We start from the raw sequence: 26815 nt of genomic DNA on the forward strand, positions 1-26815 counted from the left end.
AGCTACTTTAGGCTAGATATTGCTGTCTAGATTTTTTTAAATAATTAAAAGTACATCTAAATTGCATTCAAATTGAACTTTGCGGAAAGCCTGAAGCACTTCTGTAGACCATTCCATAGAACATAGTATACATGCCCCTGTACTAGAATGGGGGTGGTAGGGGCACTGAGAGAGAACAGCTTCTCAGACTGACAGCAAAGACCAAGGTCTTACTCTAAATGTGAAGCACAAGCAGCTCCCACCTCTCAAGGAGAAAACTAGTGGAAAGGAGACTCAGATGACTGGTGTCAGAACCATTGCTCACGAATGCAGTTTAGGTGAAGAGTGTCTCCTTTGGTTTTTGCTGTGTGTTTCATTCCACAGCTATCCTTAAGAGGACAGTCAAGTCTAACCCTTGCTGAGCATTTTTCTTTGTGCCAGGTACCTCAGCACCTGACGTGTATTAACTCAATTCCTATAACAACCATTGTAGGTGGCATCTATTATTATGCCCATTTTACAGATGAAGAAACTGAGGAACAGAGGTTAAGCAATTTGTCCAAGATCGCACAACTTGTAGGGGGCAAAGCCGAGATTTGAATCCAGGCAGTCTGGACCCAAGTGCTTAACAAGTGTATCCTACTTGTTTCTTGCCTCTGCCGAGGTAAGAAAATGATGAAGGCACAGCACAGACGGTTCCAGCAAGCCATGCCATCTTCACAGGGAGAAAAATATAATTGCAGTCCCTGGTTTACTTCATCACATCTCTATGTGGCAGGCATTGTTGTACCTAGTGCCACCTGAGGGGTATTAGGAGGTGAAGTGATTTGCTTGGGATCACACAGCAGTAAACGGCAGAGCTAGAATTGTACCTAGGACTGTCTTTCTCATTCCATGACTTTTCCCAAGGGAGCTTTTCCCAAGCCTCCCTCAGGATGAGGATTGCCTGGGGTGTTTATTAAAACTTTTTTTCAGGGTCCATCCACTGAGTCACAGTTCCCAAAGGAGGGCCTAGGAACTTGTTTTTACAATGTTCTCTTCCCTCCACCCCCCGGCCTCTGCCCATTTTACTCAGCAGGTGAGTCTGGGGAACACCGTGCTATTGCCAAACTGTTAAACATCACTTTAAAAAAAATCAGCTCTAATTGGGTTAGACTTGTTTTTTTCCCCTCTTGATTCCCAGAAACCAAAGAACATGTATCCAAATCAACCAACACATAAATAATGCAATTTACTATGTTAATATAAAATATGGTGACAAGTGATGGCCACTGGGGTATCAGAAGGTGCAAGGCTGGACAGCTGCCTCATCCCACCACTTGCAGGCCATGTGATCTAATCTATAAAATTAAATACAGTAATGTAAGCAAAAGCATTTGTGTAAATGTAAAGATTTTACAATTGAACGGCATTTATCTGTTGTATACTAATCACTGAATACAAATCACATCTGTGACAATGTTTAACAATGCTCTCTAATCAAACGCTGTAGTGTCTAGTCCTCTCTAAACAATGATTTATTTATTCATATATTGGGTATGTTAAGGATAGAACGCGGACAGTCAGGTTCATGTGGTGTTGAAATTCAAGTAGGGCACGGCACAGGATAAACCACCACAGTCATGACAGACTGTAATAAGTTATCAGAAAAGGAAAGGAACAGAACAATGGGATAGAGAGTGGATGGAGCTGGGGAAGGCCTCTCTGAGGATCTGACATTTGAACGGAGACCTTAGGGTACAAAGGAGCTCGTCCTGTGATGAGCCATAAGGAGGGCATTCCAGGCAGATGGAACAGCAGTGCAAGGGTCCTGGGGCAGGAAAGCACCCCAAAGAACAGGCAGGAGGCCTACGAAGTTCAACATGAGCCCCCAGGAGAGACGGAGCCTTAGAGACCATGTTCAAGTTTGGATTTTACTCTGAATGTGATGAAAAGTGCTTGGAAGTTTTGAGCAAGGGAGTGACTTGATCTAAGTTTTAACCCTTACCCTGGCTTCCAAGTGTAGAACAAACTGTAAGAGGACAAGAGTGGTAGTCGGAGACCAGCTCAGAAGCTTCTGCAGTGGTCCACGTAGGAAATACTGGTGGCTTGGACCAGGCAGTGGCGGGGATGGGGAGAGGTGAGCACATGAAAGGAACTGGAGTAGAGCTAACAGGACTCGCTGTTGGGTTGGACGTGGGCATGAGGGAGAGAGGACCCACCATTGCTTTGGCAACATCTCTCCTGATAACCCAGCTCCAGGAGTGTGAAGATAAGAGATTCTAGGCATCCTGGATGCTGGATTCTGGAACCACACTCAGGGTCTCATTCTGGGCATTCCAGACAGTGGGACTCTACCCATGCTCACTTAGGAGATGAATTAAAGGGGCCAGGAAGGTGCCTGAGAAATACACTCTGTCACGCATGACCTAAGATGAAAAGCCTTTAAAAAATTGATTGGGAAATGTCTTGCTTAAATAAAACTTCACAGGAAGGAGGGTTGGAAAAAACCTTTGAAAAATTGTTTTTTAGTTTTTCTTGAACGATCTCACTTCTGTCCAGCCTTTACTCCTCTCCTTAGAACTGACGCTGAGGGATGAGGGAAACTTGGGACAGAGACCCTGCGAGAAGGGGGGCAGGGAGGAGCAGCGAGGGAGGGGAGAGAGGAAGGAAGGTGGGACGGAGACTTGCTGGGCTCCTCGGCCCTGGGAAATGTAGGAGTACCCGGGCCATTCTTCTCATTAGCTTTGCCTTTGTGTCTGTGTCTAGGAGTGACCGTGCAAGCCCTTTCCACGGTTCCCGTCATGTTTAGCTACTGGGTGAGTGTGAAACCTCAATCCATCTCCTTGGTGGGCAAAGGCTCACTCACGTTCAGCTCCCTAGCAAGTAGACAGATGCCTCAAGTCTCGAACGTTGCCCACCCAACTCCCCACCCCTTTAGAGATCAGCAGGGCCCCTCAGTTTCTCACACCGCACCGTCCCGTCCCAGGCCTGTCTTCCTAGTCATGTCCTTGCTCTAGACCTGCATGGTCCAGTATGGTAGCCAATGGCTGCAGGTTGCTATGTGACTCGAATTGCATTTCCACTGGACAGCACAGTTCTAGACCCAACCTTAATCTCCATCAGAACTGACCTGTCTGCTGACTCATTCCTGCCGTGCCTGGCTCAGTAATTGACAAGCCAGCTTATTCAAAAGTGATAATGATTTTGAGGCGGTGGAAGTGATGATAATGGCCTAATATGTTGCCTCTCCCATGGAAATATACAATTCAAAACAGGATTCCTAGAGTTGGATGCCTTTCCCCAAGTGATTAAGTCTTGAGTGCTAGAAGTTTCAGGCATGATGTCAAGCCTGTGGAAGCACATTTTTTTACATAGCTGGGGGTGCACCAAGTACCCTCTCAACCAAATAAACATTCACACGTGTTGTGATTTAATGAGCAATGGAAATACCACCTGCTCACACTTACTTCCTCCCCCTGTGCTCATAATTCTAGTATTAGTGATTCAATCCTTATCTGTTCCTATCATGAGATTCACTACTTAAAATAAAAATCCCCTAAGACCTCGAGATACCTGAATTTACCAGACTGGGTGCTATTCTGACTGGGCAACTGGGATTGCAGGCGAATACCAAATTCTTAGCAGTGGGGTGGGATGATGTTGAAAGACAGCAGTGGCGGAGAGGTTACTCTTGAGTGTCACTGCCAACAGGAAGGACAGGGAGAAGGACAGACAGGGACAGGAGAGGTCCATAAGCAGCCCGGCATCCACTGAGGAGGCGTGACAAGGAGGTGTCCTGAAATCCGGCACTCACCAGGCCCAGCTCCTGGGGTTGGGAGGGGGGATGCCTAGGTGTGCAGCCCTGCAGACTCCTGTCTGCAGTTGGTGGGGTGGCCCACCCTCATTCCACGTCTAGTGTAGGATTCCAGGCCCTTCTGATTACAGCCTCAGTTTTTCCAATTAATCAGCAATATGCTAGCAGTTTTCTTTGCCTTGGCAATGACTGGCTTCTGGGTCTCCTGTGGCCAAGGCCTAACTCAGGCTGTGCTTCAGCTTTCTGAGGGGTAAAGCCACTGAGAGTGACAAATGACTGAGCCCCGAGGAGGTGTTGATCAGAGTAAATATCTAAAGAAGTAAGTTTTGAACCATGTGCTTTCCCTTACCTGTCTCCACCAGGCCAAACCTCAGGACACTTTAGAGCTGTGCCAGCTTCTAAACAATGACCTAGCTGCCACCGTTGCAAGCCACCCGAGGAGGTTTGTGGGTCTGGGGACATTGCCCATGCAGGCCCCTGAGCTGGCGGTCAAGGAGTTGGAGCGCTGTGTGAAGGAGCTGGGCTTTCCGGGGGTTCAGATTGGCTCCCACATCAACGAGTGGGATCTGAACGCCCAGGAACTCTTCCCAGTGTACGCGGTGAGTACGTGGCGCTCACTCTCGGAGCGTGGCCGGGCGCTGTGCTGGGTGTCCCTGGGTGGGAGAGATGCCTGATGACATGCTAGATGTAGGGGGAAATGTGGAAAGAGCTCCCCCAAATAAGCGCGCCATCCTACTAGAAGAGGGACAAGTGGAAATGCTTCCCAGGCCAGCCCTAAGTTAACTCAGTGAAATCTCTCTTCTTTCTAGCCCCCTTGCTCTCCTTTTAAAGTTTCATTTGGAATAAAATAGATAACCAACAAGGACCTACTGTATAGCACAGGGAACTCTGTTCAATATTCTGTAATAACCTAAATGGGAAAAGAATTTGAAAAAGAATAGATACATGTGTATGCTCAACTGAATCACTTTGCCGTACACCTGAAACTAACACAACATTGTTAATCAACTTCGCTCCAATATAAACTAAAAATTAAAAAAACTTTTTTAAATAAAGAGGTTATGTAAACTGGAAAAAAAAAAAGTTTCATTTGGAAGCCAAAATACTACCCTCATCACAGCCACTGTGCAAAAGAATCAGGTTAATGACATACCCCAAAGTATTTGTTTTTGCTTTGGAAAAAAATTCTTATCATTTTTCAAAATTATGAAGTAATTTGGAAGTACCTGTGGAAAATACAAAAAAGTTTAAAGAGGAAAACAGCTATATATAAAATAAATAAGCATCAAGGATTTACTGTATAGCACAGGGAATTATACCCAATATCTTGTAATAAGCTATAATGGAATATAATCTGCAAAAAACAAACAAACCAAATCACTATGCTGTACACCTGAAACTAACACAATATTGTAAATGAACTATAATTTTTTTTTTTTTAAAGCTTGGATTTTTTTTTTTTAATTAATTAATTAATTTATTTATGGCTGTGTTGGGTCTTCGTTTCTGTGCGAGGGCTTTCTCTAGTTGCGGCAAGTGGGGGCCACTCTTCATCACGGTGCGCGTGCCTCTCATTATCGCGGCCTCTCTTGTTGTGGAGCGCAGGCTCAGTAGTTGTGGCACACGGGCCTAGTTGCTCTGCGGCATGTGGGATCTTCCCAGACCAGGGCTCGAACCCATGTCCCCTGCATTGGCAAGCCGATTCTCAACCCCTGCGCCACCAGGGAAGCCCTGAACTATACTTTAAATAAATAAATAGGAAAACAAAAAGAACCCATAATTCTGCCACCCAAAGATGAGTAAACACTGTTAATAGTACATTTCATTTATCTTTTTATTTGCATACATCTGCATATTTTATATTTTAATGAAATTGGAATTACACTATACATGTGATTTTTTTATAATGTTTTTATTTATTTATTTTTATTTTATGTATTTTTTAAATTTTTGGCTGCATTGGGTCTTTGATGCTGTGTGCGGGCTTTTCTCTAGTTGCAGTGAGCAGGGGCTACTCCTCGTTGCGGTGCGCGGGCTTCTCATTGTGGTGGCTTCCCTTGTTGCAAAGCATGGGCTCTAGGCATGCAGGCTTCAGTAGTTGTGGCACATGGGCTCAGCAGTTGTGGCTCGTGGGCTCTAGAGCACAGGCTCAGTAGTTGTGGCGCACGGGCTTAGTTGCTCTGCGGCATGTGGGATCTTCCGGGACCAGGGCTCGAACCTGTGTCCCCTGCATTGGCAGGCAGATTCTTAACCACTGTGCCACCAGGGAAGCCCCTATACATGTGATTTTGTATCCTAATTGAGAATTTCCAACCTAAGTGAAAATTCTCTCAATGCATGATTTTAAAATAACTGCATAATATTCCAATATATGGATATGTTTTATTTAACCAACCTACAATTAAGATACTTTTTAAGGCATATATTTTTTAAATGTAGTATAATAAAAATATGCAACAAAAATAATACCATCAAAATGTTAACATTTGATGAAACTAGATGGTAAATATATGGGTGTTCATTTTAGTTGTTTATAACTTTCTATATTTGAAATATTGCATAATGAGATAGATTTTCAAAAACACAGTGCCATCCATTTCTGAAATATCCAACAGAAGTGTCCATAGTCCCATGGTCCTCTCTACCTTCTGTTCTTTCTGTACATAAATCTGCTTTCCTTAATTCCAGGATTCAAGATGCATAATTCTTTACTCAATTGCATTTTTTTAAAATTTCTTACTTCCCTTCTAGAATTATAATGGTATCATTTTCTGTTACTTTCATTGTAAATGCAAAATCTTCAATAATGAATTAAGTAGATGTTGGTAGGCTCATCAGGCAATATAATCACTGATCATTTATTCATTTAATATTTATTGAGCTCTGACTACATGCAGAATGCATTCCATGTTTGTATCTGTGGACACTGCCCACCAGTTGGGGGACTGCCTGTTAAATTGCCTCCTAATGACCTGAAAGATTTAATGTTCCTCTAAATATCGAACTCCCAGAAGATTATTGGCTGCAGTGGCTGAACTGATCCAGTGAATGTTTTCTAGAAACTTTAATGAGCTCTGAAAGAGGATTTATTTACTTGTGCATCCAAATTGTTTTAGCACAGTCTGAGCAAGCCTTCAGCTGTAGGTCATTTTAGTATTCAACGGAATCGGCTTTATGAATTACTAAGGGGCTCAGAAAGCAACGGCAGCAGGACCATTGGGGTCCAAATGGATATTTTCATTTATGTGACCAGCTCAATCGATCATTCTAACCAGGCTGTTTTGGGGGCTGCCAGTCTCTGTGGGGATTCAAAAGAGCATCCTGGCCCCATCTGACTTGTGATGTCCTGGGGTTGATAGCACATTTGTTTGCTTAGCAAGACTTGCCAGCCTTACCACTATCTAACTTGCGTCAGTAACGTGCTGAAACAAAGGAGAGGAGTTTCTGTGAGCCAAGTTGGCTTCGTCATCTCCAGGGCAGCCTGAGCTCCAGGGCACCCAACTGTCCCCCTTATCTCCTAGACCTCCCTTCTTAGTGGGCAAACCCAACAGCACACGCTCAGGTCAGTTTTCAGGTACAAAAATGATTTTGTGGTGAGTATGAAGCAAACAGAGTGGTAGTGGCAGACTGCCTATCATTTATCAGCCAGAAGACCTGAGTAGGTTACTTAGCCTCTATCTGCCTTAGTTTCCTTCTCTTTAAAATGGGAGTAATAAAAGTACTCATCTCATAAAGGATTAAACTAGTTAACAATTGTGAAATTGCTATATATATTAAAAATATATATTAAATATATAAAATTAGATATTATATATAATATATAATATGTAAATATATAATAATACACGTTATATAAAATGGGAGTAATGAAAGTGCTCACCTCATAAAAGATTAAACTAGTTAACAATTGTGAAATTGCTATGTATAAAATAAATATAATATACAAAAATATATGAGTGGGGCTTCCCTGGTGGCGCAGTGGTTGAGAATCTGCCTGCTAATGCAGGGGACACGGGTTCGAGCCCTGGTCTGGGAAGATCCCACATGCTGCGGAGCAACTGGGCCCGTGAGACGCAATTACTGAGCCTGCGCGTCTGGAGCCTGTGCTCCACAACAGGAGAGGCCGCGATGGTGAGAGGCCCGCGCACCGCGCTGAAGAGTGGCCCCCGCTCGCCACAACTGGAGAAAGCCCTCGCACAGAAACGAAGACCCAACACAGCCAAAAATAAATAAATAAATAAATTAATTAAAAAGAAGTTATTGATTAAAAAAATATATATATGAGTATATATAATATATATAAAATATATAGTAGTATATTATATACAGGATATATATTATATATAAAATATATAGGATAGATATTATATATAAAATATACATACATACATAGATATATATAAACAGCTTTGGCACATGGTAAGTGCTCAGTAAATTTAAACTATCATGATTTTGAGGGTATAAGTGACTTCTTTTCATATTCTCTACAATGTGTCACATGCAGAAGATGATCAGAAATATTTGTTAATTTGAATTGAATAGAAATGAACCATCACACGTAGACAGAATAAAGGTTTATCCTTATGAGGAGAGAAATCCCACCAAGATACCAAGATCACATGCCTTTGTCAAGCCCAAACCATCCCAAGAAGTTGATACTCTTTCCAGCCTGCATCCATTATTAGAAACCAATCAGCTCCTCTCCCTTCAAGAGATTTCCATCTCTTCCACTCCCCAGAACCTGCTGAATTAGAAGGGCTTTCTTCAATCTGCCCGTTGTCTGCCACTTCCAGAATCCCCTATTGTCCCGGGATTATTTCTCCATTTTGAAAAGGCTTATGTACGCAAGTCACATTGCACCAGCCTGGTTGGCCCAAATGTTTATACGTAGAGGTAGGATGAGTCACCCCAGAACCCCAATATATTTGGAAAAGAAATGCTCCATGGAAAATCTGTTTTGAACCTTGACAAGCAACTAACATTAAAAGCCTATTGTGAGGACTTTTTCTAACTAAACATTGTGTCGAATAAAGGTCATTCCCTGCAGATGGTATTTCTATTTCCCAGAAGGTCCTGGAACAGGTTTGCTCATGACATTCTTTTCAGTACCTGCCTGGCTGAGGCACTGAGAGCTCTTTCCTTTCTAAAGTCATCTCATTCACAGAGGACTCTTCAGGGGCTCAGCTGTGGTCCTGAGGCTTTGTGAGTGCCTGTAGATCCCAGAAATTCCCACCCAGTGTCAGGCTCGGAGTGGCCAGATGGCGTAGGTCAGGCCAGTCATGAGCCCCTGGCTCCCAACCCATCACTTCCTCACTTTCCACATCGTCAGGTTTCCAAGAGAGGGAGAGGAGGGAACACTCCACCCCTGACTCCAACACTACAATCTGAGCAGTCCTTCCGAAAGAGGGGACCAAACAGGAACCAGCAGGGGAAATTTCCTAACATTTGAGGTGTGAGATCAGTCCTTGAGTGTTTCGCTCTCAGCCAAAGTGTTTCAAGGGTAGATGTTTCATCCACCTCAATGGTAAATCCACCAACACCCTTGTTAATTCTAAGTGTTCTTTTTAGTTGCCAAGCAGGAGCAGAGTTTATCAATATTCTTTTATATAGATCAGAAAAAACTTCAAAAATATTTTAGTTTATTTATTCAGATCAATATAGACCCAGAGAAAAGCAATACCCTAAAATAGTGCCCTATAATTTGCTGGCTCATCCAAATAACCCCCTCACTCTCCCATTGCTTCTTTGAAGGAGGCTGAAAAGCTGAACTGTTCCCTATTTGTGCACCCCTGGGACATGCAGATGGATGGACGGATGGCCAAATACTGGTTCCCTTGGCTCATAGGTTTGTGTCAGCTTGGGATCTGGAAAAGAGAGTCAAGCCCTTAGTTTTTTCCAATTATCTGTGGGACCCTATTATGTCAAAGAGAGAAGGTATGGATAACTACCACGATTGTGAGTTATTGAGCTCTTACTCAGATAGTGCTATATGTATTACCTCATTTAATTTTTTTAATTGAAGTATAGTTGATTTACAATGTTTCAGGTATACAGCAAAGTGATTCAGTTAGATTACCTCATTTAATTTTAATCTTATCCACACAAAACTTTATGAGGTTGACACTATAATGGCCATTTTTTTTTTTTCTTTTTTGGCTGGGCCACATGGCTTGCAGGATATCTTAGCTCCTCAACCAGGGATCAAACCCGTGCCCCCTGCAGTGGAAACTCGGAGTCCTAACCACTGGCCCGCCAGGGAATTCCCTGTAATAGCCATTTTATAGATGGAGAAACTGAGTCTCGAAGTGGTTAAATTGTGCAGGTCACATAGTTAAAAAGTGAAAATGGAATTTACATAGATCTGTCTGACTCCAAAGCCACCTCACTACACAGACTCCCAAAAAGGCTCTGAAAAAAAGTAGCCATGCCTATCTAATAGATTTTTAGAAGCCAATGACAGCATCAGCCCTTACAAATGAGAACCCTGGAGTTACAAGTAGAAAGAAGGTCAGCTTCTACCGCCCAAGGATCTGAGACCCTAGATTGCAGATGACCAGGCTTTCAAGTCCCCTGTTACCTGCTCTTTGCCACCTGCACTGTTCACCCATGGTTCCACCTGAGGGTAAGGGAAGGGCAAAGAGGAGAGACCTTTACTGGGCCTACCAAGCTCTGGATAGGAGCTGGTCCGGATTCTCTTTCTGCTCTGACATTCCATGCCCTTGTTATTGCTTTTGGAGACCAATGTGTTTAGTAAGGCAGCTTCCTACCCATCCCCCACCAAATTCTTGAGCAACAATTAGTCGGAAGAGATAAACTAAGTAGCCCTGGTGCTCTCTAGCTTCTAAGAAAATCTCATCCTAATTCACACAACACTTTGACAAGTTCCACAAACTTATTTGCGTTGCAACTTCCCACATGAACAACAAAGGAGAGCATTTACATAGAGGATCATTTCATCCCTCATTATGCAACACATTTATATTGATCTTTTCTAGCACGCCGGGCACTGAAGATGTACCAGACATGGACAAAACCTCTGCCCCCCTGAAGCCTGAGTTGACAAGTACACAGATCATAAACAAACAGGCTAATTTCAGAATTTTATTCTGGATGCAAAGGCGGTCTTTAGGAGATTGGAGAATTCCCAGCAGGGGAGGGCCATGATCCAATCTACATTATAAATATTCCACTTTGGCTCCTATACGGACAGTGATTGTGGGGCTATTGTCCAGGTAGTTAACGGAAAGCAGAATCACAGGACCAAAAGGAAGTGAGGCTGTCCATGCCCCTGCCTGCAGGAAACTCTCCCCACAAACCACTCCCACATGGATGTGAATCCAGCATGCTTCCAGAATTCTCAAGAGGCCAAGGATCCAGGGAACCAGGGGCATCTCTGTCCATGGAACAGTGACAGGCCTAAGGCGGGATGAACAACCAGTAAAGCCCCACTAGGCAGCCAGAGGATCAGGCTTCCCCAGAAGGCCCAGGGCTCAGTCACAGAGCCCCCAGAGATTTCTTAATCACAGTCTGAAAAGCAGTCATCTGGAAATACAGCCCAGATTGACTCCATGGAGGTGAAGGCATCAGGCATGGACCAGCTGCCTCTTCTAGAAGCACAAAGTAGTTGAAATAATTGATTTTAATCCAGCTATTTTCAACCTCAGCTCCAAGAAGCAGTAAAGATTTGGCAGGAATATTAATATTAGTTAATATTTATTGAGCACTCACTGAGTGGCAAGAACTAACCATTATTAACCCCAGTTTACAGATGAGGAAATTAAAGCAGGGAGGCAAATCATATTTGTTGAGCCCCTCCAATGTGAAGTTCTGGCCAAGAACTTTCCCAACATCATCATTTGCAAGGTCCCACAACAGGCTTCCAAGATGGGCAACACTGTCCCCATTTCACAGGTGACGAAGCCCAGACTCGGGGGCATTAAATTACTTGTCAAAGGCCAAGAAGCAAAAAACTGGAGGAGAAAGGGTTCAGCCTAGACTCACTGTACTCTGCTTGCCCCACTGCACACAAAATGGAAGCTGGGAGAATCAGGACAAAAGACAGGTCCTCTGGCTCCTTGACTGTTCTAGCCATTAGATGACTCTACTTGCAAGTAGCAGATAGGAAGTGTCACATGGTTTCTGCTTGCCAAAGTAATGGCCTGCATACAACCGAGCCATGCTAGGGCGCAGGGACCCCACGCTTCTCAGCAAGGTCCCATTCCCCTGCCATTAACATCACTGAACTTCTTGCTCGTGATGACAAGCGCTATACGTCATGACTGTTTCGTCTTCCAGGAATGCCCGCAGAGACCACCACAGCCATTTGCTCCATGATCATGGGTGGAGCGTTCGAGAAGTTTCCTAAACTGAAAGTATGTTTTGCACATGGAGGTAAGACCCTACCTGCATTAGTCAGCTTGGGCTGCCGTAACAGAATATGACCACAGACTGGGCAGCTTAAATAAGAGAATTGTATTTTCTCACAGTTTTGGAGCTCCCAGATCAAGATGCCAGCACGGCTGGTTTTTGGTGAGGTCTCTCTTCCTGGACTACAGAAGGCCGCCTTCTTACTGTGTCCTCACACGGCCTTTTCTTTGTGTGTTCACAGGAAGAGAGAGAGAGAGTTCCTGTGTCTCTTCCTCTTCTTATGAGGACACCGGTCCTGTCAGATGAGGGTCCCACCTTATGACCTCATTTAACCTTCATTATCTCCTTAAAGGCCTTAACTACAAATACAGTCACATTGGGGATCAGGGACACAATTTTGGAGGGACACAATTTAGTCTTGATAGTTGTTCTAGTTATAAAGTATATGACGGTTCAAGGACCAAATTCCATTTCTGCAGACAAGTTTAGTTTGGTTGGCACAGTTTACTTGATTTTGTTTTGTTTTTCATTTAAATCTCTCGTCAGACCACAAGCTACCACAAGCTCTCCAGTTTGCAATAGTCCCTACCATTCACTATTGTTTACAAACAGGCCTGTATCATTCATTTCCATTTCCTGCTTGGTCCCTGTAGGTAAGTGAGTTTGTGACTCTTGAGTACACACACACACTATCAAACTACACACACTGTTCTCTAATCCGCTTTTCCTTCTCAACAGCACGTGGAGACATCTTTCCATGTCAGTGAGTACAGAGCTTCATCATTTTTGATGGTTGTATACGTGACAATGCATTTTATGGATATGCCGTCATTATTTAGATATTCCCCGACTGAAAGGCTCCCTCTGTATTTTTCTATTATAACCACGCTACATTTGAAAACCGTGACCACACATCTTTATACACTTGTCTTCTCTCTTTAGGATAAATTCCTTAAATCTGAATTTCTAGATGAGTTAACTTTATTCTTTTTTCTGGGTCATCTCTCACATTTGGAACCCAGTAGATCCTTTGTAAATACAGTTAACTAACTGGGCTACAGTAACTTCTCTTTGCATACAACATGAGGGTTGAAAAGAATCCTTTTCAATTAACACTAGTCCCTCAGGAATGGGCTTTACTTGCAGGTGGTTCCTTCCCCTTCACAGTAGGAAGAATCTCCCATGGATTCAGCATGCGTCCAGATCTGTGTGCCCAGGACAATCCAACCAACCCAAAGAAATACCTTGGCTCCTTTTACACGGACTCCTTGGTTCATGATTCTCTGGCCCTCAAGCTACTAACAGATGTCATAGGAAAGGTAAGCCAGGGCTGCCATTTGGATGACTTACGGGGAGCAGAGTGCAGGATCCCCAACCAGTTGCTCGGTCTCTCTTTGAGAAAAGGCATTAGAAGGAAAAAGAGGGACACTGAGGTTCGGGATTAGGTTTGCTTGCACAGGGTACCCTATCCAGAACCTCCTTCAACACAGACCATGTATCAGCAGGGAGCCATTATGGATGTACGCCAAGGAAATCCCAGATAACTCACACGGCTGGGTAGTTCCCCAGATAAATTCCTCTTCCTTATGGTCGCCTCTGTAGTGACCGTAAGGAAGTGACACATCATGATGAGGTAAGCAGGAAAGAGCCAACAGTTCTGAGGTCAAATTCACCTGGGTTAAAATCCTGGCTCTACTTCTTACGGATTAGATCAAGTGTGACTCTAACTGTCCTCATCCACTAAATGAAGAAAAGTGGAACATTAAAGGGGGGGGGGGGGATGGCACCGGCCAGGGAGGCAGGGGAAGATGATGAAGGGTCTTAGGTACCACCTGAAATGTTTTTCTGGAATAACATGGCCTTTGTTTTGAAAACCATTCTCTCATTTGGCCCAAAAGACCAGCACGGTAGTGCTTTAAAGCTCACAAGAAAAGGTCTTTGCTCTTCTGTGGTCTGCTAGCAGCTCTCCTGTTGGTGGCATCTCCACTTTTAAGTATTCTTTGGAAATGCTAACTGAGCAAGTTTAGACAATGTTTAGAGCAAAGGTCAGTCTGAATTAGTAGTCTGAAATATTTAGTATTTCAATTCTGTTTGATTACTTACAGATAGCAGTAGAAGGTTTCCAAATTTACCCAAAGAAAAAACTCTTTGGGGTTTCTAAAAGAATATGGACATATGTGTTTAAAGATTGGCAATATGGTACTTGGATGGAGAGCAGATGCTAAGGCATTTAAAATCTTGTTTAGCAGAGAAAGTGGTCCATTATTTGAAAGCTGCAAGTTAGTGCTCTATCTCCAGAGTGAAGACTTCATCTCACTTTAAGGCTGACTGTTTCTCTGGCTTGAGAAACTCACTAGAATGTAAATGTTGAACACTCTGGTTTGGGAATAAGTTATGTGGCTGAGCTGTGTTTCTGAGCCTTCTGGCTTTTGTGTTGTCCCTGCTGAAATGGGTGCTTAGCAGCTGGTTGTGACTGTTGATGATTATTGGATTGGACAGAGGGGCTATGGGCAGGTGTGTAAGTAGGAAACTACAGAAAGGAGAAGCCGAAAGAGTCTGTAAACTCTGGATTTTGAGCAATGGAGGAGGGGGAGTGGGAAAGAGGTGTGGAAGTGGGGAAAGGGTCAGTCTAACTACCTCCCATCAAGCCTAGTACCCCTGGTGTTCCTGGCAATGGCAACATCAGGAAAAAACACCCTTGGCAAATATAACGTCTATCTTATGAGGAATACCATCAGCAGTGAGGGATACCATCAGCACCTTCAAACAGCATTCAGGACAATACACATCGGCCAGGGGGTCACAGCAGAAGAGGAAAAACATGGCAAATGCCTTGTGGTAACCAGTAGATGGACTAGTTCGTAAGTATATCCCTTTTGTGGACCCCCAGAAAAACTCAGAGGGCACTTTGCAAAGTTGCAATGTTGCAAAGGTGCTGAGATCTTGCATTCAAACTGTGAAAACTTGAGCCCCTATGCCTTGGGCATCAAAAGCAAAAGTGACTTCATTTTATGTGACCTCACAGGCTGGTGAATCTAGGACATAGAAGCAGTATACATTAATAATTTAGGATTCTCTTTAAAATATTAATGCTTCCTCCTTCAAGTTATATTCACATTAGCAAAATCTTTCTAAAACAATCCCCAAATCAGAATGGCTAAGGAAAGTCCTAACATGACAGCGAGTCTAGAGAGCAACTGTCCATATTTGAGCAAGAGGACAGAAGGCTGTGGAAGGGGGTCTCCAGGACAGATAAAATGGAACGGCTGGATTATTTGATGTGTTTGAATTTGAAACAATGATTGCCAGGCATTCAACGGATCTGTTAATACGTTAGTAACAAACAAGCTGTACATATATAGAAAATTAAGCAAAATAAAGGAAAGGAAATAATTAACTCCAAGAAAACAAACATCCATATAAAGACAGATAATCATTGTACATTACCTGACTCGGCAGTGAACAATATTTATATTTATGGTGTAAATATTAAGCACTGGCTTAACTGAAAATTGTAATTCTACTGGGAAATTGGAGAAGTTGGGATAAGAAAGAAATTCTCCATGATCATAATGCGAAGTCAGTAAATACTCTCTAAAGCTAATAAATCGAGAAACAATAGTATAAGCTTATTATCTGAAACTATGAGGGTGATTATCAGAAGTTTCATGTTAGAAGGTAAAAGTGGCTGTCTTGGGATACAAAAATGGACAGGACTGTTTTTGATAAGAAAGATATTAGTAATATTGGATTGTTTAACTATGTATAGGTATTATTTTGATAAATCAAAATTTTAAATAATACCTTCAGAATGAATAGATGTGTGTCATACATACACCAAAACCATATATTGTGCACCTACTATTTCTAAAATTCCCTCTAAACAGAAGACGTGAATTACATAATCTCTTAGTTTCCTCCCATCTCTAAAATTCTTTGCTTTTAATCTATGTCTACTCATTTTTAAAGACAGAGTGCAAAGAATGCTAGTTATGTGTTATCAGTCTATCACTGTGAAAAATATGAAAAAACTTATTGCCTCCCTATATTAACATGACCATAGACAATTCACTTTATATGTTTAGGTGGGTAGATTTTGAGAGGTCCGTTTTCCTCCCATTATGATTATATCACAATTTTGGCTAGATCCATTGTTAATCTATTCCTGTGTAACTAACTGCCCCAACTCAGTGGATTAAAACGACAATAAAAACTTACTATCTCATATGGTCTCTGTGTCAGGAATTTAGGAACAGCTTAGCTATTTCAGGATTTCTCACAAGGTTGCAGCAAGTTGTCAGTCAGAGCCACAGTCACCTGAAGGCTTGACCAGGGCTGAAGGATTTATTTCCAAGGTGACTTTTATATATTACTGGCACAATGGTGCTGGGTTTTGGCAGGAAGCCTCAGTTCCTCCTTATCTGGGTCCCTCTACTCTCCGAAGAGCTGCTTGAGTGTCTTCACAACATGGCAGCTGGCTTTCCTAAAGAATGAGTGATCTGAGAGAGAGACGGAGGTGGCGGAGGAAAAGAGAGCAAGAGAGAGACGGAGTGCGCGCCAGGCAGAAGCTATCCTTTTATGACCAACCCTCAAAAGCCACGTCGCATCACTCTGCCACATTTTATTCATCAGAAGCAAGTCACTAAATCTGGCCCACATTCAAGGGGAATGGAATTCGGCTCCACCTTTTTTTTTTTTTTTGGCTGTGTTGGGTCTTCGTTGCTGCGCGTGGGCGTTCTCTAGTTGCAGCAAGTGGGGGCTACTCTTCATTGCGGTGAGCAGGCTTCTCATTGCAGTGGCTTCTCTTGTTGCGGAACATGGGCTCTAGGCGCACGGGCTTCAGTAGTTGTGGCGCGTGGGTTCAGTAGTTGTGGCTCACGGGCTTCAGTAGTTGTGGCGCACAGGATCAGCAGTGTGACTCATGGGCTCTAGAGCGCAGGTTCAGTAGTTGTGGCACATGGGCTCAGTAGTTGTGGCGCGTGGGCTCTAGAGTGCAGGCTCAGTAGTTGTGGCACATGGGCTCAGTAGTTGTGGCGCATGGGCTCTAGAGCACAGGCTCAGTAGTTGCGGTGCGTGGGCTCTAGAGCGCAGGCTCAGTAGTTGTGGCGCATGGGCTTAGTTGCTCTGCGGCATGTGGGATCTTCCCACACCAGGGCTGGAACTCATGTCCCCCACACTGGCAGGTGGATGCTTATCCACTGTGCCCCCAGGGCAGCCCAGCTCCACCTGTTGAAGACATGTTTGTAAACCACCGCACCCCACACTCTGGCCACCTAAATGCAAAGTACCCTCAGTCCTCCCACAACCACCCCAAAGTCTCATTCATTTACAGCATCAGCTTAAAGTCCAGGATCTCACCACTTAAAGTAACTCGGGGATGACACTCCTCATGCACAGTTTCTCTCGACCTGAAGCTCTGTGAACCACAGAGACAAGTCCTTTACCCAGCACACACTCACGCAACACTATAAAATGGTGAGACATGCAAAGGATAGTTGCTATAGACCCTCCATTCCAAAAGGGGAAAATCAGGAGGTTTAGAGGAGTTACTAGTCACTAGCAAATCTGAAATCCATTGGGCACATGTTAGCAGTTGCTTGATTAGAACTCAGAACACAAGAATGATTCTCCACAGCTCTTGGTTCTACCCTCTGAGTCATCCCTCCTTTTCCATGAAAGGGAGCCCATATTTGCAGCTGAGTAGTTTCTCCAGACTGCTTCATGCCCCTACAACTTTTGAGGCCCGAAAGCTTCTTTTCATTTTGTTCTATCCATTCCTTTCAATCCTGCTGGTGTTTCTGCTAATACAATTCTCTTAAAAACTTTGCAGATCATAACAGCACTGGTGACTACGAATGTGGTGTTAGCGTACAGAACATTGTCAATGATTAAACGGTAACAAAGTTTAAGAAAAAACAAGCAAAAAATCTTTGCAGGTCTTTCGTGAATCTTATTAGGTTTCAAACCATTAGGCAAAAGCCTTACCCACAAATCTCTGAGAAAAGCCCTTTTCTGCAAAGGCTGCTGAGGAACAACACTCTTAAGCTACCTAGAAGCCCTTATTGTTTGACAGTGGTTCTTTGAGGCACTGCCTTAAATCTCTTGAGGTCATAACACAGATATTATAGTCATATCTTGGCTTCATTTTTAGACTATGTTTTTCTGATTGTGCCCTGGATTTAATCTTTGCCAGAAAGCCATCTCTAATTTTAGCATCATTTGCCACTGGAGGGGCTGGGAATTTTCAAACCCAACAATTCCTGGCTCCTTTATATTTAATAGTCCTTCCTTTAAGGCACTCCCCTTGCATTTTACTATAAGCAGCAAGAAACGGCCATGCAGCATTTCTAACACTTTGTCTGGAAATTTCCTTAGCTCTATCCCCCAGTTTATTAAATATATTTTCTAGTTTGCATATTACTGTAGGTGACCATGTTGCTAATTTTTTTTTTTTTTTTTTGCCACAGCATAGCAAGGATCTCCTTTCCTCTAGTTTCCAATAACATTTTCCTCATTCTCCTTAAAGTCCTTACTGGTAACCTTCTCACAGGTTATCAAGCTTCTAATAATAGTCTTTACAAGGATCTTCAGTCTTCCACTACCTCAAGGTCCTTCCAACTTCCTCCCACTAATCAGTTCCAAAGCCACTCCCACATTTTTAAGTTTCATTATGGCAACACCCTACTTCCAGGTACCAAAATCTGTATTAGTTATCTATTGCTACATAATACATTAACCTAAAACTTAGGTTAGCTTTAAAACAACAGTGAACATTTATTATCTCATTCATTTCCTCTGAGTCAGGAATCCAGGAACCCCATGGCTGGGCAATTCGGGTTCAGGGTTTCTTATGAGGTTCAATGACATGACTGCAGCCCAACAATATCTATCTATCTATCTTTCTTTTTTTCATTCTTTCACCCTTTACTTTTTTTTTGCACACTACTTTACACTAACTTAACCCCAAACTCTCCACCAATTTTATAACTCTCCTCTCAGTACACTTAAACACATTAGGTACAGTAGTCTATTAATTCCTTCTTCTTGAAAAAATATATTCAGGAGTCTCTGACTTGCTCTAATATGGACTGGGTTGCTATTTAGACCTGCTGCACAGATGCTGCACATCTTAGTGCATCTTGAATCTCCCCTTTGCATTCCTTACATTCTCTCTCTCTCTCTCTCTCATTGGGTTCCCTGCTTCCTGAGCCCTATGATTTTCCAATTTCTTGCTTTATTCCTTCATCTTGGTAGGGAACATCTTCCAATAACTTTCTAAGAAAGACAGTATGGGAGATGAAATTTTTGAAACCTTGGTTATTTCAGTATGTCTTTATTCTTCCCTTACAGTGAGTTAATTGTTTGGCTAGGTATATAATTCTAGCTTGGCAACTGTTTTCCTGAGTAATTTTAAAGACATTTTTCCATTGTATTATGGCTTCCAGAGTTGCTGTTGAGTAATGTAACTCCAGTCTAATCCTTGAAACTTCATATAAAACCTACTTCTTTCCCCTTCACTCCCAATCTCAAAGACTCTAAGATTTTCTTTTTGTCCTAAAATTTCTCAGTGATGTTACTCAGTATGGGACTGTTTTCATCCATTATGCTAGACATTTGGTGAGCCCTTTTATTCTGTAAAATTTTTCTTAATTTATTTCTTTAATGACTTCCTTCCCTCTGTTTTCTCTTTCTGGAGTTCCTAAAGTTGAACCTTATTTTTTTTCTGTCTTACACCTCCCCTTTTTGAGCTTTTGTTTTACTTTCTGGGATATTTCCTCAACTTTATTAATAAACCCTTTTATTTAATTGGCTTTTTAACTTGTTTAATTTGCAAGAGCGTGTTGTTACTGTTCTTGTTCTGTAAACTTTTTAAAAACATCCTGTTCTTGTTGATTGAGTTCAATATCTTTTATCTCTCTGAAAATATTAGTAATTTTGGGAAATGTACTTCTCCCCACAAGTCTTCCTCCAATTGGCTTTTTGTCCCTTTTTTTTTTAAGTTTCAGTCTTTCATATTACATGCTTTCCTCAAATGTCTATAATCCTTGGCTGTCTGCTTATATTTAAGAGCAGTCACTAAAAAGGTGATTGGAAGTCTCTGCATGTGGATGGGGCCTGTCAAGTGTGGTCTTCTCTACAGAGTAATCCAACTGAGCCATGTTCTTTTGAAACTCCAGAAATTTGGTCTTTCCTTTTTGATTTATCACTTTCCCAGAGAAGCTCTTTCAATCTCTTACCTGAATGGTAAAGGCCTGGTTGCCAGTATTCTGGGAACTGAGTAGGGAATAAAGGCTGGGATGCCCAATTTTTTTTAATTTTTAAAAATATTTTTTAGGGCTTCCCTGGTGGCGCAGTGGTTGAGAACCTGCCTGCCAATGCAGGGGACACAGGTTCGAGCCCTGGTCTGGGAGGATCCCACATGCCGCGGAGCGGCTGGGCCCGTGAGCCACAATTACTGAGCCTGCACGTCTGGAGCCTGTGCTCCGCAACAAGAGAGGCCGCGATAGAGGTCCGCGCACCGCGATGAAGAGTGGCCCCCGCTTGCCACAATTAGAGAAAGCCCTCACACAGAAATGAAGACCCAACACAGCCAAAAGTAAATTAATTAATTAATTAATTAATTAATTAATTAAAAAAATATATTTTTTAAATTAATTTTTTTTTTTTTTTTTTTAACTTTTTGGCCACACTGTGTGGCATGTGGGATCTTAGTTCCCCGACCAGGGGTTGAACCCATGCCCTCTGCAATGGAAGCACGGAGTCCCAACCACTGGACCACCAGGGAAGTCCCTGGGATGCTCAATTTTTAATAAATAAACTTTCATTAACCTTTTGCTTTCAGAACACTCCACGCTCTCAACTGTGCCTGATATCTCCCAGATCAGAGACTCTCTGACCCTTTCACCCACTTTTGAGACTTAATGACCAGTCTTTTGCCAGGATGAAGGGAAAGCAGACACTGGACTTAGTCAGGGAGGTGATCTAGGGTCTAACTGCTTCTGAAACAGGCTTACAATGAATCCTCCTGTTGTTAGTTCCATCTTTGTCTCTACTTCCAGAGGTACCTGGTGCTATCAATTATACATATTTGGGGGCTTGGTGATATAAGCCAGGTTACTTTTTGGCTTATCTCATACTAGCTAAGAATTTCTTTCTTGGTCTTCTAAAGTGAGTTACTATTATCCAACTGCTTTCCAGTTTCTGAAGTTTTCTTCTTAGTTCTTCTATCCTGCTCTCTTTGTCCTTGTGGCTATATGCTCTTCAAAACCCACTTGACCGTCTTTTTAATGGGGTTTCAAATTGTGAACCTCAGACCAATACCGGTCCACAAAGAGTTTGTTACCAGCCCATGATGAGAGAAGGAACTTGTGCCAGAATGCAAACTGAGTCACTAAAGACACCATTTAGTTTAACTGACTTTTGTTTTTAATAGCAAGACTTTTTCAGTAAAGGAAGCAGTGCATTGATTTACATTCTGGGGTAAGCTCCTTAGGTCATCATGGACAACTGAAAGACCAGTTTGCGTGCATGTATTAATACTGGTCTTGAGCTTTCCTCCTTTTCGCTAACAAAATTTATCTTACCTATATTGCATCCACCTATGGCCCAGCTTCCAGCTCCCTAAAGTCATTTTCATGGTTATAGGCAATTAGAGGTCAGCAGAAACTACAGCAATAAAAGGGGTCTGGCTAGATTTTCAGAAGTTAAAGAATATTCTAGTCCTCTCTCTGGCTTGGGTTGAAGGTGGAAGGAAGAGAGATGATATGCACATCTTAGAGTCTTAAGATTTTTTTTTTACTTTTTTTTTTTGGCCATGCCTCACGGCTTGTGGGATCCCAGCTCCCCGACCAGGGATTGAACCTGTGCCTTGGGCAGTGAAAGTGTGGCAACCTAACCACTGGACCACCCTTTTTCTACTTCTAAAAGTTAATCTATTAATTCAACTAGAACATCTAAAATCACATACCTTAGTTTATAAATATTACTTTTCCACATTTACATTTCATGAAACAATTTTGTTCAAATACGCATCTTTGACATAGTGCCTTGTCATTATTAGAAACACCATTTGAGCCATTAAAATTGTTTTTAATAGCATATAAGCACTGCAGTAAATAAACTCTTTTAATGAAAGTGTCTGTTTCCTAAGTTTCTAAATATCCAAGCTTCATCTACAACCAAGTATCATTAGAATTTTCTTCTAGAAATGGAGGAACTACAGGACTATCCCTATGTTATTCACACATAGCATTCTATTCCAAATTGAATTCACTACTGGTGTTAGTCTTTTGTTTGTAGTTTGTACTTTTCAGTTGTTTCTGTTAGTTTGCTGATTTGTTTCTGCATGCCTGAGAAATGTGGTAAAAAATGATAATACAATTAAGAGTAGAAATAAAAATAGAAATGAAGATAAAGTGGAAAAAGGAAGTCCTAGAAATCCCATTCTTGTGAAGCAAACGGTAAATGATGCTTAAGAGTTTAATGCTATACAACATAGTCATAGCTGTGAGAGATATGAGTAAATTACTTGATCTCTCTAAACTTGTTTCCTTATCAATAAAATACAGATAATAATAGTACCTAACTCTTGGGGTTGTAGACAGCATTAAATAAGATAACCACATAAAGTATATAACACAATTCCAGTCCCACAGTAAGTGCTCAATAAAAGCATTTGACAAAGGTACATACAGACTTTCAAGAATGAAACTACAGTGAGAATAACTGTGACAGCATCAATCAATTTGCAAGATTTTTCATTCATCTTGAAACGTTAGAACCTCAGAATTATACGATCACTGCAAAATTGAGATAAAGGGAAAAAATTCTACTAAATTAAAGTTCACAACAAACAAAATGTGTCTCCTTCTGAAGCAATGATGTAAAATAAGGCTTGGATCTTCTATGGCAATTTAATCAAAAGTGAAGAGGGAACAAGACAGAAAGAGGGAAGAGTCTAGAAAGCCAAGCACATGCCGAGAGCAGGACACATGCTCAGAAAAGACATGACAGGAACCTAAGCTTTAATCTCTCTCTGATCTTTAGGCTCAGTATCAGCAGGGTGTGAATGCTAGGGTGGAGTTGTAAATGGCCTGGCCAAGCGTTGAAGGAAGGCCCAACACAGAGCCAATCTGTGAAGACCGAGAGGTTTTTTCCCTTGTCTTTTTTTGGTTCTCTTTTTGCTCTAGGCATTTAAGGACATCTTATTAAAACATGAGCTAACCACAAGCTTAAGGAACAGACTGCAGAGAGCATATACAACAAAGAATAAGTCTTTAAAAATAGTTTGGAAAAGTCACTAAATAAGCAAATACAAAGCACACAAAGGAACAAGAACAAACCCAGAGAAGGAAGAATCTGATTACCAAAGTTACCACATTATACTATTCAAAATGTCTAGTTTTCAACAAAAAAATTGAGGCATGCAAAGAAAAAAGAAAGTACAGCTCACTCCCATGAAAAAAAGAAATTAACAGAAACTGTCACTGGAAAAACATTGGACTTACTAGACAACAACTTTAAATCAACAGTCTTAAATATGATCAAAGAAATAAAGAAAATCATAGACTAAGAACTAAAGGGAAGCAGGAGAACAATGACTGAACCAAAAGAGACTATCAATAAACATATAGAAATTATAATATGAAACCAAATAAAAATTCTATACCTGAAAAGTACAATAACTTTAATGAAAAATTCACTAGAGGGTCATATACCTGATAAGGGACTTGTATCCAAATATATAAAGTACTCTATATGAATAGCTAACAAGCACTTGTAAAGATGTTCAGTGTCACTGGTCATTAGGAAAAGGCAAATCAAAACCACAATGAGATACCAATTCATCCTTACCAAGATGACTATAATTTTTTTTAAAAAGTGGAAAATGTTGACAAGAATGTGAAGATATTGGAACGCTTGTACATTGCTGGTTGGAATATAAAATGGTGCAGCTGCTGTGGAAAACAGTTTGGCAAATTTATAAAAAGTTAACCATAGAATTAGCACGTCCCAACAATGCCACTCCTGTGTCTCTACCCCAAAGAATTGAAAACAGGTTTTCAAGCAAATGCTTATACACAAATGTTCATAACAGCATTATTTGCAATAGCCAAAAGGTAGAAACAAACCAAATGTCCATCAACAGATGGATGAATAAACAAAATGTTGTATATCCATACAATGGAATATTATATTCAGCCATAAAAAGAAATGATATACTGATACACACTATAACATGAATGGACCTTGAAAACATGCTAAGTGAAAGAAGTCAGACATAAAGGTCACGTATTGTATGATTCCATTTACATGAAAAATCTAGCATAGATAAACCCACAGAAACACGAAGCAGAATAGTGGTTGCCAGGGGGTGGGTGGGAATGGAGAGTGACTTCTTAATGTGCATAAGGTCTCCTTTGAGAGTGTGAAAATGTCTTAGAACAAGATAGAGGTGATGGTTGCACAACTCTGTGAATGTACTAAATGTCACCACAGTATACACTTTACAATGGTTAATTTTTATGTTATGTGAATTTCACCTCAATTTTTTTAAAAAATGAAGAGGCCTTTCTCTGCAAGATAGACTTTCAACCACCCAAACCAAAATATCTATTCATATGTTCTTTTATTTTTAAAAGAGAAACCAGAAACACCTGTTCCACAAAATAGAAAGTATTTTATCTTAGAGTAAAATAAATTGTTCACTTTTAGAAGTAACAATGTTATTTTGGGACATTTTATGCCCCAATTTTTACAGTGGGCATACACGTGACCTTGTCTTGGGCATTTGATCTGTGGGTTAGAAAATGAACCTAAACTAGAGACCGGTCAGGCCCAAAAGCCAAAGTTTTTTCTCCATTCCTTTTCCAGGCCGTCTACCTCTTTAACATTCAGGACTGCTCTATTCAGGGATTCTAAAGGGTTAACATGATCTGGAAGCAATGAAAAGGTCCTTTAACACCAAATATTTGATTATGTCTAGGGCTAGTGGGGGCAGTGGAGTATACCCTGTGAATTTTAAGTATTTCCACCCTGACTTGAAATTTAAATGTATTTTAACACTTCTGTCTGTAAGTATTCTGGTTAAGTGATGTTTTCTGTGTGCTGCAGTCCTCAATAGAGTGGAACCCTTTTTGATGCCTGTAAGATTCCTGAGAACAAGAATATAACTTACTACCTTCTCACGAAGTTGTGGGATGTGAGAGAGAGTTCAAGTCCTGGCTCTACTGCTTGTTAGCTGGGTGACCTTTAATATCAAGTCACTTACCCTCTCAGCCTCAGTTTCCTCAACTGTAAAATGGAAATGATAACCAGACAAAGTTGATGGGAGAGGCTAATATAACACGATGCCAAAGGACTGTACAAGTGTTAGTGCTTTATGCACAGTAGGTGTTAAGTTAATATTTGTAACTTATGTAGTGATCTTGTGGGTATAAGGCTAATCTTACCCTGCATTGATTGAATTAAATCAGGCTCCTTAGCGAGGAAATTATGTCTCAGGGAACAAACTGAATCCTTGACATACTAGAATTTTTGTAATAAACTATGTTATAATAGAGGTGTGTTGCATTTACTGCAAAATGCTACTAATGAAATATGCTAAACGAGAAGATAGTTAATCGTTCCTTTTCCAGAAGACAAATGAATTCTCTTCCACTATTTGAGTTTCTTCAGTAAGCCACATCTTTCAGTGCTTGCAGCATTCCCTGAAAATGTGAAAAAGTTAATGCATCCCAGCAGATGAGCAGTTTATTTCTTTTCCCTGGCAGGAATATTAATTACTATTATTATCAGCTCAGTAAGTCTTTGACTTCATAGGGAGTGTGTGCAGCTGGCTTTGGGAAGGAAAATGCACTGGGGCAGTGTTGGTGTGGAGCAATCAATCAGGATTATCCACTGCTTTCCTGCCTAATAAAGGAAGCCAGTGGCTGTTGAAAAGGTATAATTTTAGGACCCTAGAAGAGGCAGCCACACTACCTAAAATGCCTACCGTTAGAATTATTCCTTTGGGTTTAATAGAGTCTTTAGAAAGGTCCTACTAAAATGTAGATGTTGTCAAATATTACAGTAGCACAGATGTCCTTAAAACTTGGTTCATGATTATGGTCAATCCCAAGGGAACAGAATCCTGGATCACAGACAAGAAGGAAGAAGAAGGAAGAAAGTTCTAGCTTTTGGGAGGCCAGGAACAGGTATGTTACTTGGGAGCCTGAGATGTCACAAGAGTCTTGGGTATACCAGGGAGCTTGGATCAGTGGGAAATGAGGCAACAGTCATCCAAGGCCATATGCTATGCTTCCTTAACCAGGACTCTGCATCCATTTAAATCACTAAATCACTAATTTAAATCACTAATCATTAAATTTAAATCAATTTGCAGTTATAACAGGTGGTAGAAATAGCAATACAAAAAGTATTTTTAGGGCTTCCCTGGTGGCGCAGTGGTTAGGAATCCACCTGCCAATGCAGGGGACACAGGTTTGAGCCCTGGTCCAGGAAGATCCCACATGCCACGGAGCAGCTAAGCCCATGCGCCACAACGACTGGGCCTGTGCTCTAGAGCCCACGAGCCACAACTACTGAGCCCGTGTGTCACAACTACTGAAGCCCGCGTGCCTAGAGCCTGTGCTCTGCAACAAGAGAAGCCACCGCAATGAGAAGCCTGCGCAC

At 41.6% G+C, this 26815-nt stretch overlaps 1 protein-coding gene across 7 annotated transcripts in view; it reads left to right on the top strand.

The window, feature by feature from the left end:
• ACMSD (aminocarboxymuconate semialdehyde decarboxylase) overlaps positions 1–26815 on the top strand; it is an 81528-nt gene that overhangs the window by 20306 nt on the left and 34407 nt on the right. For 2 of the 7 annotated variants that reach the window (XM_036857040.1, XM_036857038.1), the window contains exons 4-8: positions 2728–2777; positions 4138–4374; positions 9527–9620; positions 12071–12166; positions 13289–13461. In XM_036857040.1, coding sequence (XP_036712935.1) covers positions 2728–2777; positions 4138–4374; positions 9527–9620; positions 12071–12166; positions 13289–13461 — 650 coding nt within the window. Of the gene's footprint in view, positions 1–2727; positions 2778–4137; positions 4375–9526; positions 9621–12070; positions 12167–12880; positions 12906–13288; positions 13462–26262; positions 26566–26815 lie in introns of those variants that run through there. The other 5 variants (XM_036857045.1, XM_036857042.1, XM_036857044.1 and 2 more) reach the window with 5 other exon arrangements.

The sequence above is a fragment of the Balaenoptera musculus genome, chromosome 7 (genome assembly GCF_009873245.2).
Source record: "Balaenoptera musculus isolate JJ_BM4_2016_0621 chromosome 7, mBalMus1.pri.v3, whole genome shotgun sequence".
Taxonomy (NCBI): domain Eukaryota; kingdom Metazoa; phylum Chordata; class Mammalia; order Artiodactyla; family Balaenopteridae; genus Balaenoptera; species Balaenoptera musculus.